The sequence below is a fragment of the Pinus tabuliformis genome, chromosome X (assembly GCF_031772625.1).
Source record: "Pinus tabuliformis cultivar Carrire ecotype Pingquan chromosome X, CPIR1, whole genome shotgun sequence".
Lineage (NCBI taxonomy): Eukaryota > Viridiplantae > Streptophyta > Pinopsida > Pinales > Pinaceae > Pinus > Pinus tabuliformis.
The window spans coordinates 1,120,480,753-1,120,494,259 of NC_142308.1; the positions used below are offsets into that span (position 1 = coordinate 1,120,480,753).

At 35.8% G+C, this 13,507-nt stretch overlaps 1 protein-coding gene across 3 annotated transcripts in view; it reads left to right on the top strand.

Annotated features, from left to right (window-relative positions):
• Positions 1–13,052, top strand: part of LOC149143759 (vacuolar protein sorting-associated protein 35B-like) — a 223,208-nt gene extending 210,156 nt beyond the window's left edge. For all 3 annotated transcript variants that reach the window (XM_089446795.1, XM_089446796.1, XM_089446797.1), the window contains 7 exons: positions 5,372–5,455; positions 8,628–8,696; positions 8,815–8,895; positions 10,990–11,097; positions 11,832–11,935; positions 12,026–12,139; positions 12,316–13,052. In XM_089446795.1, the coding sequence (XP_089302921.1) occupies positions 5,372–5,455; positions 8,628–8,696; positions 8,815–8,895; positions 10,990–11,097; positions 11,832–11,935; positions 12,026–12,139; positions 12,316–12,526 (771 nt within the window). In that variant the 3' untranslated portion in view covers positions 12,527–13,052. The remainder of the gene's footprint in view (positions 1–5,371; positions 5,456–8,627; positions 8,697–8,814; positions 8,896–10,989; positions 11,098–11,831; positions 11,936–12,025; positions 12,140–12,315) is intronic.
• The last annotated feature ends 455 nt before the right edge of the window (positions 13,053–13,507 follow it).

The window sequence follows — 13,507 nt, forward strand, 5'->3', positions numbered from 1 at the left end:
GAGTCAATAGTTATAAAAGCTACTAGAAACTAGAAAAGAGAAGTAAATCTATTATCTATTTCTTATGCTTGGGCCTCTTGCCACCACGAGAAATGTCTAATTTTTTAGTCTTGTTGGAAAATCAGGATCAGGGGGGGGAGGGGCTACCCCGCAACACTGCCTCCATCAATCCATACTCAGAAGTATCCATGATAAGTAAACCCAATACTCAATTACCAAATGACAAGACATACCTTTAGATTCGGGAGACCCACCTTCAAACATACGATCAATACATGGGCGTGAGGGGCCACATGGCTGGCTTAGGTGGCATAGAAATGGCACAATGAGCTAGTAGGAGGCTGCAAGGCGCTGCCAGCTGAGGCTCATCATGGTGAAAAAATTCTCCTGGGGATATCACCCACGAAGTGGTGGGCAACACGCTGCAAAGGCTGTAGATTCTGCTTCCTCTTGTCTCTGAATTCTTCCTTTGGAAATGAGCCTGGATTCCTCTTTAGTGCAATTGGTCCAAAAGCTCATCAAATGTAGGGAGCTCTTTCCTGCAACTACTGCTTCTAATCAATGTTTCCCAAGACATGAGGAGCCCACCAAGGGTCATCTGCCCAAGCTCTCTATCAGGAATGACTTCTCCAATGGAAAGAAGTTGATCTCTTATTTGAGAGATCCTCATGAAGTAGGTTGTAATAGATTCAGACTTGTTCATCTTGATGTCACAAAGTTGACTCTTCAAAGAGATGACTTGGCTGAGATTGTTGATCTCATACATCCCAATCAATTTGTCATACATCTCCTTTGACTTCTTCAGCTTTGACACATAGGTGATGAAATGGTGCTGGAGAGAATCAATGATGATCTTCCTGGCCTTGATCTCATCCTTACTGTACTTGGTCTTGGCACTGGAGTTGGCATTCTCAGGAGGTTCAACTACTTGGCCCTGCACAGATTCCATCACATCATTCTTCCTTTGGAAATGAGCCTGGATTCCTCTTTAGTGCAATTGGTCCAAAAGCTCATCAAATGTAGGGAGCTCTTTCCTGCAACTACTGCTTCTAATCAATGTTTCCCAAGACATGAGGAGCCCACCAAGGGTCATCTGCCCAAGCTCTCTATCAGGAATGACTTCTCCAATGGAAAGAAGTTGATCTCTTATTTGAGAGATCCTCATGAAGTAGGTTGTAATAGATTCAGACTTGTTCATCTTGATGTCACAAAGTTGACTCTTCAAAGAGATGACTTGGCTGAGATTGTTGATCTCATACATCCCAATCAATTTGTCATACATCTCCTTTGACTTCTTCAGCTTTGACACATAGGTGATGAAATGGTGCTGGAGAGAATCAATGATGATCTTCCTGGCCTTGATCTCATCCTTACTGTACTTGGTCTTGGCACTGGAGTTGGCATTCTCAGGAGGTTCAACTACTTGGCCCTGCACAGATTCCATCACATCATTCTCTTAAAGGGTAAAATCCAATCTAGCCTTCCATGCTGCAAAGTTGGAGGCATCATTCAGCGTCTCTTCAATCTTGAAGTATGAAGTAGTCATCTTGTCCAAAGAATTGATCCCAATCAACAAGAAAGGTGTCTCAAAGGGGTGTGTTCTATGCTGTTACAATCAATTAAACAATTTCATTTACCCCTGTAGCAGTTAAGTAATTATAGATAGAACAGTACACAACAATGCACAATAGAGGAAAAGCCAAGCACAATGAAACAGAGAGGTTTTGGTCAAAGACTAGGGAAAAACCCCACAAGGGTGAAAACCCATAATCAATTCTTCTTCTATTATTCAATCAGTGTTGAGCATGGGATACATAGTCAGTACATCCAATAAGTTAATAACCAGTCGAAGTCAAACCTTTGACTTTTCCAAGTCAACCAAGACAAATCCAATCAAATGAGAGAGTCAAATCTACTCAACACATGCCTGTGGAAGATAGTCAAATTTCAGTCAACAAACCCTGCAATTTTTGGTCAACTCAGTCAAACCTGCAGTCAAATCTCAGTCAACTCTACAGTCAACACCCAGAAAACAGTGCCAAAAGATTTGGGGAAAGATTCAGTCAGCACAGAGAATATTTGGCCTTCCTTAGTCAGAATTTGGTCAAATCAGCAGTAGAAGTCTCAGTCAAAGGAGAGAGAAAATCACAGGTTTCACCTGTGATCAAACCCTAGTCAAACCTGTGGTCAACCTCAGAAAATGTACCCAGAAAACTTCAGTAAAAGTCTCCTGCAATTTGGCCTCCCAAGATAGTCAAGAATTCAGTCAAAGCAGCCCAAGACAAAGAAGCTGAACACTGGTCAATGCAGGCAGAAAAAATAGATCAGAAAGGTCAACTCAGTCAGAACAGAAAACTTCCTCCAACTCCTTCGCACGTGTGAATTCACACTGCAATTTCAGATGTGATTGATGTGATGAGATGGATGCCAAAATGACTGCCAACGAAGGTCTATTCATAGTTTACTTAGGAGAGGTAATTTCTCTTGTGGGGCCAACTTGTCATTTTTCACTGGGCCGACTTGTCAAACACAAAATAGTAATTTCCTTTGACCAATTTGAAATTTCTTTTGAAGGAGAATGGTTCCGTCTTGTGGTAGCTGGACTTCTCCTGGGGGAAATTCATTTTGTAGCTGCGATTTTTCAACAAACAGCTGGTCTGGTTCATGGCCTGTTTGACTGGATCAACTGGTTCAGTGGGTTCAGCTGATTTTCTCGTTCTGATTTGGAATGGCCCTCAAAAAAACAGGTCCCATCTACATGCCGGTCATGGTCTGACCCTTGGTCAGTTCTGGTTGTGATAACATTGATCTGGATTTGTTTTTGATATTCTAACATGCAGATTCTGGATCCCACCCTGGCAGAGAGCCCATGGTTTGAGACTGTCTTGTTGCAAGCATATTCACTTCCACATTTCATGACGTATATTTTTTAAAATGAGTAATGCAAGTATGTTATAACTTATAGGTGCTTTACTGTAGTTTTCCATCTGGTCATATATTTGAGAACTCTGCAGAATTTGATAATGCCTGTTTTGTATGAAAATAAAAGATTTGTGATTAGACATTTTTTCTTTATGATAAATCTGTTACCAATGAGGAGATATTCAAGGAAAAATTGGGTTTTTAGTGTTTGCAAGGACAATGTAATGAAACTCACAGCGTTGAGATATGAACATTGTTCGTTTATCTCTTGTGTGCAATAATCAGGGTGCTCATTAATTTTGAGGGATACTCAAGATCAGCGGCAACATGTATTTTTATTACTACATGCATCATTTGATGGTGGGGGTCAAGTCGATGTCCATTCACTAAGAGAGGAACTTTTTCTTCATCAATAGTCCTAATTCTGACTACATTATCAAAAACATTTTCAATCTCATAAGGCCCAAGCCAATGAGTTTGAAATTTTCGTTGGAAATTGGTCAAGTAGATTTGATCCAAACTAGGTGCTTCTTGAGCATGACAATGTCATCTCTGACATGTCTATTTTGTGACTGATTTATGGTGGAAAATCTAGCATTGTATCTTTCCATCCAAGCCATATTCTTTTCCTCTTAAGGCATCAACTTATGATTTCATGCTTTCTTGCATGTTTAGGTATGCCTATTATTCCAAATGGAGTAGATGGGTTCCAGATATTCTTCAGAAAATCCATCTTCTTTCCAGTGGTTTTAGTCAAATATTTATTATCTGCCACATAATATAGTATGGTAGCATGCAACAACTTACACAATGCTTCATTCATAGAGGATTTGCAGAAGGTTCTTCTCCACATCCTTCCTTCTGATGCAAAATACATTTTCCTGTTGTTCTAAATCTTAATTGAATCAGGAAAGCATCTTCTATAGTTTGCATCTGTAATGATTGACTTTTAGTCAGTCCTAGACTTCAGTAATGGATCTGTCTTTCTTGTTGCACTTGTATGAGCTACATTATCTAATTCCTTTTATATATTTTATATTGGATATCTATTAACTAAATATATATTGGAAAACAGCAATATGCAAAAATGGACATTTGAACCAACACTTGAATGCACTTTAGGCATGATATAATGCTCCATCTTCTACTTTTTAGAGTTCCTACTTAACACATTTCAAAATTTTATACTTTTGGACAGTATCCCTGCAGTTTCATCACGCAATCCACAAATTGAGTAATTTTGAGTTTCAATGCTTCCAGCCTCCTGATAAATGTAACAAGATTGTTACAGAGGAAACAAGGTTCTTAAACCAAATGAATACTTTTGAAGTGGGAGCCATCTTATCCTGCTTCCAATGCAAGTTGCAAGTGAAATTTGCCAATGTGACACTAAGTTGAGACTAAGTTGATAAGTGGTGCAGATTGTGGCATGTCAGCCCACCCACCAATATTCAAATCTACGAGAGATGTGAATAAATGGCTGGGGACAGGTGCAAGCCTTGGGTGACTGTGATGGAATATTGGTTCCCTGCCATGGCAGCTTAGCTGAATGAAATTGCTTGTGTTTAATGGTTTGCCCCAAAATAGCCATTTTGGCTGTACACGTGGACAGCCTGTGGTGCTTGACCTTTTCGGGCCAATTGTACTTTATGATGCTTATATTGAGTGTAAAGAAAGGACTTTTAAAGAAAAGGGAGAAACTGCTATATCCTTAAGTCTTGTTACAGTGGTTAAATGGTATTTGTAATTTTGGGATAAGAAGATATCGGTCGGTGGGACAAGGCCAGTGCATACTGGAAACATTGCAGAAAAATCTAGGAAACCATGCTTTTGAGAAAAGCTTCCCAGTTGAATACTGGAAAATTTAAACCAAATTTGGATCTTTCCTTGTGCTTTTCGTTTTGTGCATGGTCTCACTAGTAATTTACTAATTTCAGTGACACTCTTTTCACAAGAAACTGAGTATGCAAGGGATGTCCATCTCTACAACATTTTCTAAAATGTCTTTTTGTAAAACTCGAATATTCAAGTCACTTAAGGCATGTGTTTGGATTTAAATTTTTAGAATTGTTAATTTAGGCTGTTCAATCTCATGCGGATAATCTTTTTATTAGCATGCAAGGTATGTCCATCTCTACATCATATTCTAAAATGCCTTTTTGTAAAACTCGAATATTCAAGTCACTTAAGGCATGTGTTTGGATTTAAATTTTTAGAATTGTTAATTTAGGCTGTTCAATGTCATGCGGATAATCTTTTTATTAGCATGCAAGGGATGTCCATCTCTACAACATATTCTAAATTGTCTTTTTGTAAAACTCGAATATTCAAGTCACTTAAGGCATGTGTTTGGATTTTTTTTTTTTTTTTTTTTAATTGTTAATTTAGGCTGTTCAATCTTACACAGATAATCTTTTTATTAGCATTCTGAAATACTACATTTCTGCAGTTGGTCAGGGCATTGCAGACTCAGGAAGGAGAAGGAGAAGAAGGGCCTGTAACTCCTAAAAAGATATTTCAATTTTTACACCAGGTATTTTTCTTTTTGATAGGCTGTTCAAGTTTCATGAATTTCTGCTGTGTATTAAAGTTAGAATGAGCAAAGCACGATAAATTTCTAAGATAAAGTGAGCCTTCGATCCTTCGATATCATGAATGATCTTGTTCTATTGATCTTCAGAATTTGTAGAGGCAATTGGAATTCTGTAGTGATAGACCAATGCCACCTTGAATAAAAGATCTTGCTTTCCTATTCTACAAGTACATGAATTATCATGGAGATAAGGGGTTGATGCCTGACCATCTATTTTGTAACTCCTTGGTTCATGAAGCACGTTGATGTCTAAACTTGGACATGTCTGTAGTGTTTTCCATTTGCAGGTTCTTTTTGTTGCATCGCATTTTCATGAAAACATTTTTATTGTTCACAACTTCTTTTTATATCTTTCCTAATTTTATTTAATGATATGATGAACACATCCCTACCATGATATAGAAATAAACTTTAGAAATCAATGCAACCTACTACTGTGCAGCCAGACACCAAGAAGAGCAGAAAGCAAGGTCCAGCTATAAAGAGATTATTTAGGTCTTATTATTCTGATATCAGGTAACTTTGCTGCTTTGGCAGAATATGACTTATATATTCTTAAAGCGATCATTTGTGTACACCACAAAATATGTGCCAGGGTAAGGTGTATCTACTTGTTATAATCTAAGTCACAGGGTTCGGCGAACCTGAAGCTTCAGGTTCGAAATTCGCCGAACCTGTAAAAAAAATTGAGGTTCGTTCAGGTTCGCCGAACCTGAAAGCCGAACCTGAAGCCGAACCTGAAGCCGAACTCGAACCTGAACGAACCTGTCGAACTTGATCGAACCGGATCGAACCTGAACGAACCTGAATGAATCGATGGTTTTCTGGATGGTTTTCCTGGACGGTTTTCCTGCACAATTGCATTTTCATCTTATTTTAACTCTAAATTATATTTTTCCAATATTTCATGAAGCTTCATAGTTTCTGAATTGTAGACCGCCATTGCGAATGATCTGGAATATTAGGAAAAGCTAACAACACGATTAGTAAGGATAATTATTAGACTATTGTATATTCTAAATATCGCACAGGAGAGATAGTTAAAAGGTGAAGAAATGAAGTGTGTTTTCGCATTATGCGGTCAAAATCGGAATACTATCTAATGCGCTGATCTGTCAACAGTAGTATTATTATCTTTCCAAGAACCAAAAGAACAAAAAAGCGCACCGAACAGACAGCGATTCTTCCATAAAGTTAGAAATTATAAGCAATGAATAAATTTCAGACATTAATCCAATGTGGAATGGAATGGATTTAATAAGGGTTGACCCGGAAAGTGTTAGAAATAGTAATTACTTCCGTGTGCAGAATGGAATGCATTTAATAAGGTTTGACCCGGAAAATGTTAGAAATAGTAATTACTTCTATGTGCTGAAAATGTTGGAAATAGTAATTACTTTTATATGCATGAATAGTTGAGTTAAGAAAATTAAGTTTAGTTAAGTCTAGTGTAATTTGAAGTGAGTGTTAGGTTGAAAAATTAAGTAGTGTTAGAGCCTGCATGATAAGTGAGTGTTAGTTTATATAAAGTAGTTCGAGAACAGTTAAGTCTAATTAGAATTCGCATGATTCCATATATTAATGACTAATTTTCAAATACAAACACTGCTTTATTTTTCCTTGAAATTAGGTTCTGGTTACACCGCTGGAGAGTCAATTATTACTTTGAATTATGTTCTCGCCAAGCGGCTGGACATTCTGTATTAAATTAAATTTATTATACATATGCTTTCCGGTTACCTGTAAACGAGCATTTAGTAATTGTACCATAATAAATATTTTTAAAAAATATTAATAATAAATTAAAAGAAAAAAAAAAAAAACACGCACTAAATAAACCTAGAGGTACTCTGTCCTCATTTAACTCTGGCTCAACTGAAAACTGATACCTGCATCCAATTTTACTTTATTCATTTTAAAAACACGATTTGGTTTATTGTTTATGATTCTCGAGTGACATAAGTATAGACTATCTATGTTTTTTGAATTTCCTAGAACAATTTTATGGATTATAACTATTTGGCAATGGTCTTTATGACTTCCTTATTATATTAGCATTGATGATGATGAGCCAAATTATGGAATTCCATGTGTTGATGACTTTGATGATATTATGACTTTGATGATGTTTAAAATTTTGAAATTTGAAGATGTCCTATAATGATGTGTATGTTTAAATTTTGATCATGTTTTGATTATGTGATTTTTTAAAAGATTACTAGTATTTGACATTCATTTAAATTTTGAAGACTGAAAATTATGTCATTTCTTTTTGCAAACTACTATTGTGTATGTTTACATTTAACTAGATGTTAGAATGATTACATTATTGATGTATGTTTACTAATAAGAATTTGTGTTCATGTGTTTATGGATTGATTTTGAATTTTATATTATTTTGTCATATATAGATATATATATAAATATATATATATTGAAAAATATGTATAGTCGAACCTAATGCCGAACCTCATTCGAACCTGATAGGAAAATTCGAACTTGAATCGAACTTAATCGTTGTCGAACTCGAACTCGAACTCGAACCGTGTGACATAGGTTATAATGGAAGAATGTTTGGTTCCATTTTCCATTTGCTTGTTGAGACACTCACTGGATGAATCAATATATATTATAAGGTACTGCAGTTTGCCTGTGTAATATTTGTCCCCCCATCAAGTCCGAGGATGAATAATGTTCTTGTGGTATGGTATTGGCTCCTCTGTGTTGTCTTAAGACGACTAGATGAGTCGAAGACTCGTGAATCTTGATTGGGATATTTCTTCTCCACTGACAGAATATCTTGCATGTTGGTCCTTTTCCATGAGATTGATTTGTTATTGTGATGGTAATGCTCCTTGGAGTTTGGAGTCTTGGACTTTTAAGTTTTAGTTGCTTTGATCGCGCCATCTAATATGCAACGCAACTTGTCTATTATACATCATTGGGTACTAATATGAAAAGAATTTTATAGAATAACCCCCCTGTACTGTACTGCAATATGGTCCAAATAATTTTTCGTTCAAAATGAATATTTCAGTTATTATTTTTAGAATTATTCTTTTCAAAATTAGTTAACACATTATTAAGGGACTATTATTGTATCTTTTTTCAGACAGTTGAGGCTTTGGCAACTGTGCCGGCACCAGAATTAGCATTGCGATTGTATCTGCAATGTGCTGAGGTCATCATCTGCAACTATATTTTGGTGTGATCCATTCAATTCGTTGATCAAAATTAGCATCTACAAAGTTCAAGGAACTTATCTTTGAGGGAGTTGATATATGTTTGGCTTCTTGCAGGCTGCAAATGATTGTGATATTGAACCAGTTGCATATGAGTTCTTTACCCAAGCATTTATACTATATGAAGAAGAAATTGCGGTAATCCGAGATGTTTTATTAATCAGCTAGTATGAATGCTTGTTAGAAGATATTTATCTTCTCATCCTGTAATGTTGAGTTATGGATGTTTACTGAGTATGGTAATGTTTAAATGAGTGCAACCTGTGCTATATGTTCATCTTGCATTGTAGTTAAAGAAAATGCTTACTAGAGGTAGCAAGAAGTATCCCAAGTTTTACAATTTGATGGAATTTGGTAAGTAAAATGCATAGCTTATAATGAAAAGTGTTTGGTTAAATAAAAACAACCCCTTTATCTTTTATTTGTACAATTATTATTCATAGGTGATACTTTTTTCCGTTTGCTCTTCTGATTCTTTCACAATTTCTTAAAATCTGTTTTGGCCTTCCAGTTATCTTGGCTGTTATTCTCCGTCTTGGTGTGTGCCGTGGATTTCATGTATGGGTTTCAAGTTTCAACATTTCTCTTTCAGTGTTCCTGTGCTTGTCTGTTTTTATGAAAAAACATAGTTCTATTAGTTCTATTTTTTTTATTGAGACTGGTTGAAAATAGAAGGCTTTGCATGCAGGAAATTTAGCTTTTCCTTCACAAGCATCCTTAATTTGGTTTAAAATTCAACAGTGCACATATACCACAAGGAAAACATTTGCAACTGGAACTTCTCATTACTGTCTATGCAAATGTAGAATTTAGAATCTTCGAACAGTGATTAAGGTAGGTAGTACATCAAGGCTGTATATAATAGCACCTGGTAAGGTCATAATTGTGGAGGACAAGCAGTTAGAACTTAGAATAGAACTTATGCTGATAATTCTGTTCTCTTTACATTTTTGTCATCTCTACACCCAAGCTGTGGGGTAGTTCCACTCCATGCTTCACTCCCAAAGTGCACTTGAGGAGGGAGTGTTCAGAATCGCTCTTGGTTTTTCAGGAGAGCATTTCCACTTTCCTTGTAAAAGTTTCCATTTTCTTTATACTTCCATTTGTACCCTTTTACTTAACTTTTTATATTATCATTAATTGTCTCAGAATGTTTGAGATGGGTTGACCTCATATGAAGAAAATAAAATTTCACATCCCATCCAAAATTCAGCAGACTTACCAGACTCCAGAAAACAGAACTCCACCAAACCAAAGAGAAGTCCACTAAACCATAAAAAAAAATGCCAAATGTCACAATGTCTTCTGCCACATATCACCTGCTTAAAATAGCAGTGACCTCCACATATATAGGAACTGAGGAAAACTGAAGTTTACCATCATGACCATATACAGAGAGGACCACTGAAAAAATGCTAAAATTAGTGCAATCCTGTACTATTCCTCCTTGGAACACTGATCTCTGAAAGTCAAACATGTAACCAAAGCCCTGGAAACTGAAATTTAACAACTCTATTGTAAAGGATACTGGCCATAGAACTCATTGAGAATGTATCCACGAATTATCTATGCCGAACAAGTAGGATGGACTAAGGAGAAGTCCAAGTTCCAACCTGATCCTGAATGTGCTCACCAACAGTAATGAAGATAACACTTGAATTCACCAAGGGTAAATTCAGTATTGACAATTATGGTCTATTTTGTAAACATTATATGACAGATGAAGTTTGAACTTTGAAGTCTGAACCTTCCTTTGAACTGTTGACTGCTTATTACAAATTTACAACTCTTTGGTAAATGTGATGCTCTGTTTCACTTCATGGTTGATGATCTGGTAGTTAAATCTATGTTTCATGTTTTCTGCAACTCAATTTGTTTTTATGAATATATATGTATCAACATATGTAATATATATTATGTAAAAAAATGTTCCCGGAATGTTCCATTTCCAGAAGCTTTTGAAAATTGCATTCCTTGCTTTTCGCTCCTGACAGTCTTGGCGTGCAGACTGAATGTTCTATGGTATTTGCTTACTACAATTATTTATATTATCGAAGAAGTGTTTTTAGCTATAAATTTTGACATTCTACAACTATATAAATATGAAGGGCTTACACTAATAAACATTGATATCCCTACTTATATTTGATAGTAAAAGTTCTAAGTTGTTTACCTCGTTGATTTGTAAACGAAAGCGTTAGTGTATATTCTTACTCAGTTACATCTTAACAGGATTCAAAAGCACAAGTGACAGCAATTCATTTGATTATAGGGACCTTACAACGAATTACTGTTTTTGGAGTGGAGAACAGAGATACTTTAACCCATAAAGCTACAGGGGTAAGAGTGTTGCTTGTAGGATTTGATGTTACTGACACGGTTGAGCTATTCTAAATACGTATTAATTTTTTCAGTAGATTGCTATGCAGGTTCATGCAGTGGTTGTTCAATACTTATTTACAGCGCATTCATTTTTCAAGCAAAATTATCCTAAATTCCTAGTCACTATTTTGATTCTAGAGCTAGTGTTGGTTGGCTTATGCTGTTCATAACTTCACACTATGTATTTTCTATATGCTGAAATAAATTGGCAGTAACTTTAATAAGCTATACCCATTTGACTGTAATCTTTTTATCATGACATTTCATATTTGGATGTCACCACATGGTTTAGTAGCTTCCTTTCAGTGATGCATTTCAAAGGGAAGAAATGAAGATAGGATGGCCACCATCAGAAATGTTTTTACAAAGATGTACAAGTATATAATGGATTAAATACTCTGATAGTCTAGGTGGGATTGGGAAGAAGAAATTTAGGAAACCAGATAGCTATCTCTCCCTCATATAAAATGATGTCTATTTTACCAAGTTTATTATCATATATGGTAAGCATGTATCTGACATCCATCAGGTTACCAAAATCAATAATATATCCACAGAGGCATGTAGATTAGTTCTTATGGCAATAATAATTTTATGTGAGTTACAAGATGGATGGTTATAGTGACTAAGTAGAATATTATATTTTAAGCGTATGCAAGTTGATTATTTGATTTCTTAATTTGATTGTCCAGTACTCGGCAAAGCTGCTGAAAAAGCAGGACCAGTGCAAAGCTGTTTATGTATGTTCTCACCTTTTCTGGGTTGAAGACGAGGGTGGAGTAAAGGATGGAGAAAGGTAAGCTGTATATTATTTTATTGATTCAATTTTTGAGATGTGGGACAGTTTATTTGTAGTGGCAGACTTCTAACCAATTGTTGTTCTCAGGGTTCTACTTTGTCTTAAAAGGGCTATAAGGATAGCTAATGCTGCTCAGCAAATGGCTAATGTCACAAGAGGAAATAGTGGACCCGCAACTCTTTTTGTTGAGATACTTAACAAGTAAGACCTTATTGCATAGAAGTAGACACTGGAAATCTGTTGATTTTATGAAGAATATTGATATACTGAATAGTGTTGTGCCTTCATAATATTTTGGTTATATTCAGACAATGGAATCTGACATACGCATAGATTCTGATACTTTTTTGCATTTCAAAATTGACCATGGACATTAGGTATCTATATTTCTTTGAGAAAGGAAATCCACAGATCACAAGCAATCTTATTCGAGACCTCATAGAATTAATTGCCACAGAAATGCAAAGTGAGAATGCCACTCAAGATCCATCTGTGGATGCATTTTTTGCAAGTACTTTGCGATATATCCAGTTCCAGAAGCAGAAAGGAGGTGCCATGGGTGAGAAATATGATGCGATTCAATCATAAAACCCGTAGAGGAGAGTATCCTAAGAGGAGCTGTTAAAATCCTTTTCTCAAAATGTTCATTAGCTTGTCGATTATAAATGTCAGTTTGTGCATTCTGAGCATCCTGCTGTTCTCCATCACTAACATCCAAAAAGGAAATTGAGGTAGGAAATTTGGTTTATACATGTTTCACGGTTCACCCTAAACAGATTCTAGCCTGATTAATTCTGTTTTTGTTCAAGTTTCTGTCCGCTGGTACATGTAATGTGTTTGATGGGACATTCAAGAAACAAAGATTCTTTTGTATATTGTTATGATTTTCCATTATCCTTTCAACTTTGAAAGTCTGATTGGCTCTATCAGAGCGTGCACTGCTCTGGTCTCTGTGAGTTTCTTTGTAATGCTATTCTTTTGGGCAAATATGGTTTTTGCTACTATGTATAGCGGAATATTTTTATTGCCTCCTGGCATCTGCAAATATTTTAACTGGGATTAACATATACATGGTTTAACTATCAACAATCAAAAATTAAAATATTGAACTCAATTATGTGTATGATAAGTTTTGATAGCTTTCTTTTTGCATCTCAGTATCTATCACAAATTGGTCACCTGCCATTTGATGATCTCCGCATCTCTGATATTTGTAAACGAGCGTGATTAATCATTTTCTACTCCCTATCTTGTGATGCAAGTCTCTAGTCATTTAGCTGGTGCTTTTACATTGTTTCAGCACTGTCCATTCAGTGGTTGTGTTAAAGTGGCTCCTATATAAAAGCAAGAAACATGAAGTAACACAGTCCCATTTACCTACAGTGGTCATTTGTTGGACATTAATACATTTATCTTATGTCATCTATTTCCTCCTGGCATCTTCAAATTTTTAAACTGACATTAACATACACATGCTTCAACTATTAACAATCAACATATTGAACTCATTCATGTGTATGATGAGTTTTGATAACTTTCTTTTTGCATCTCCAGTATTTATCAGAAATT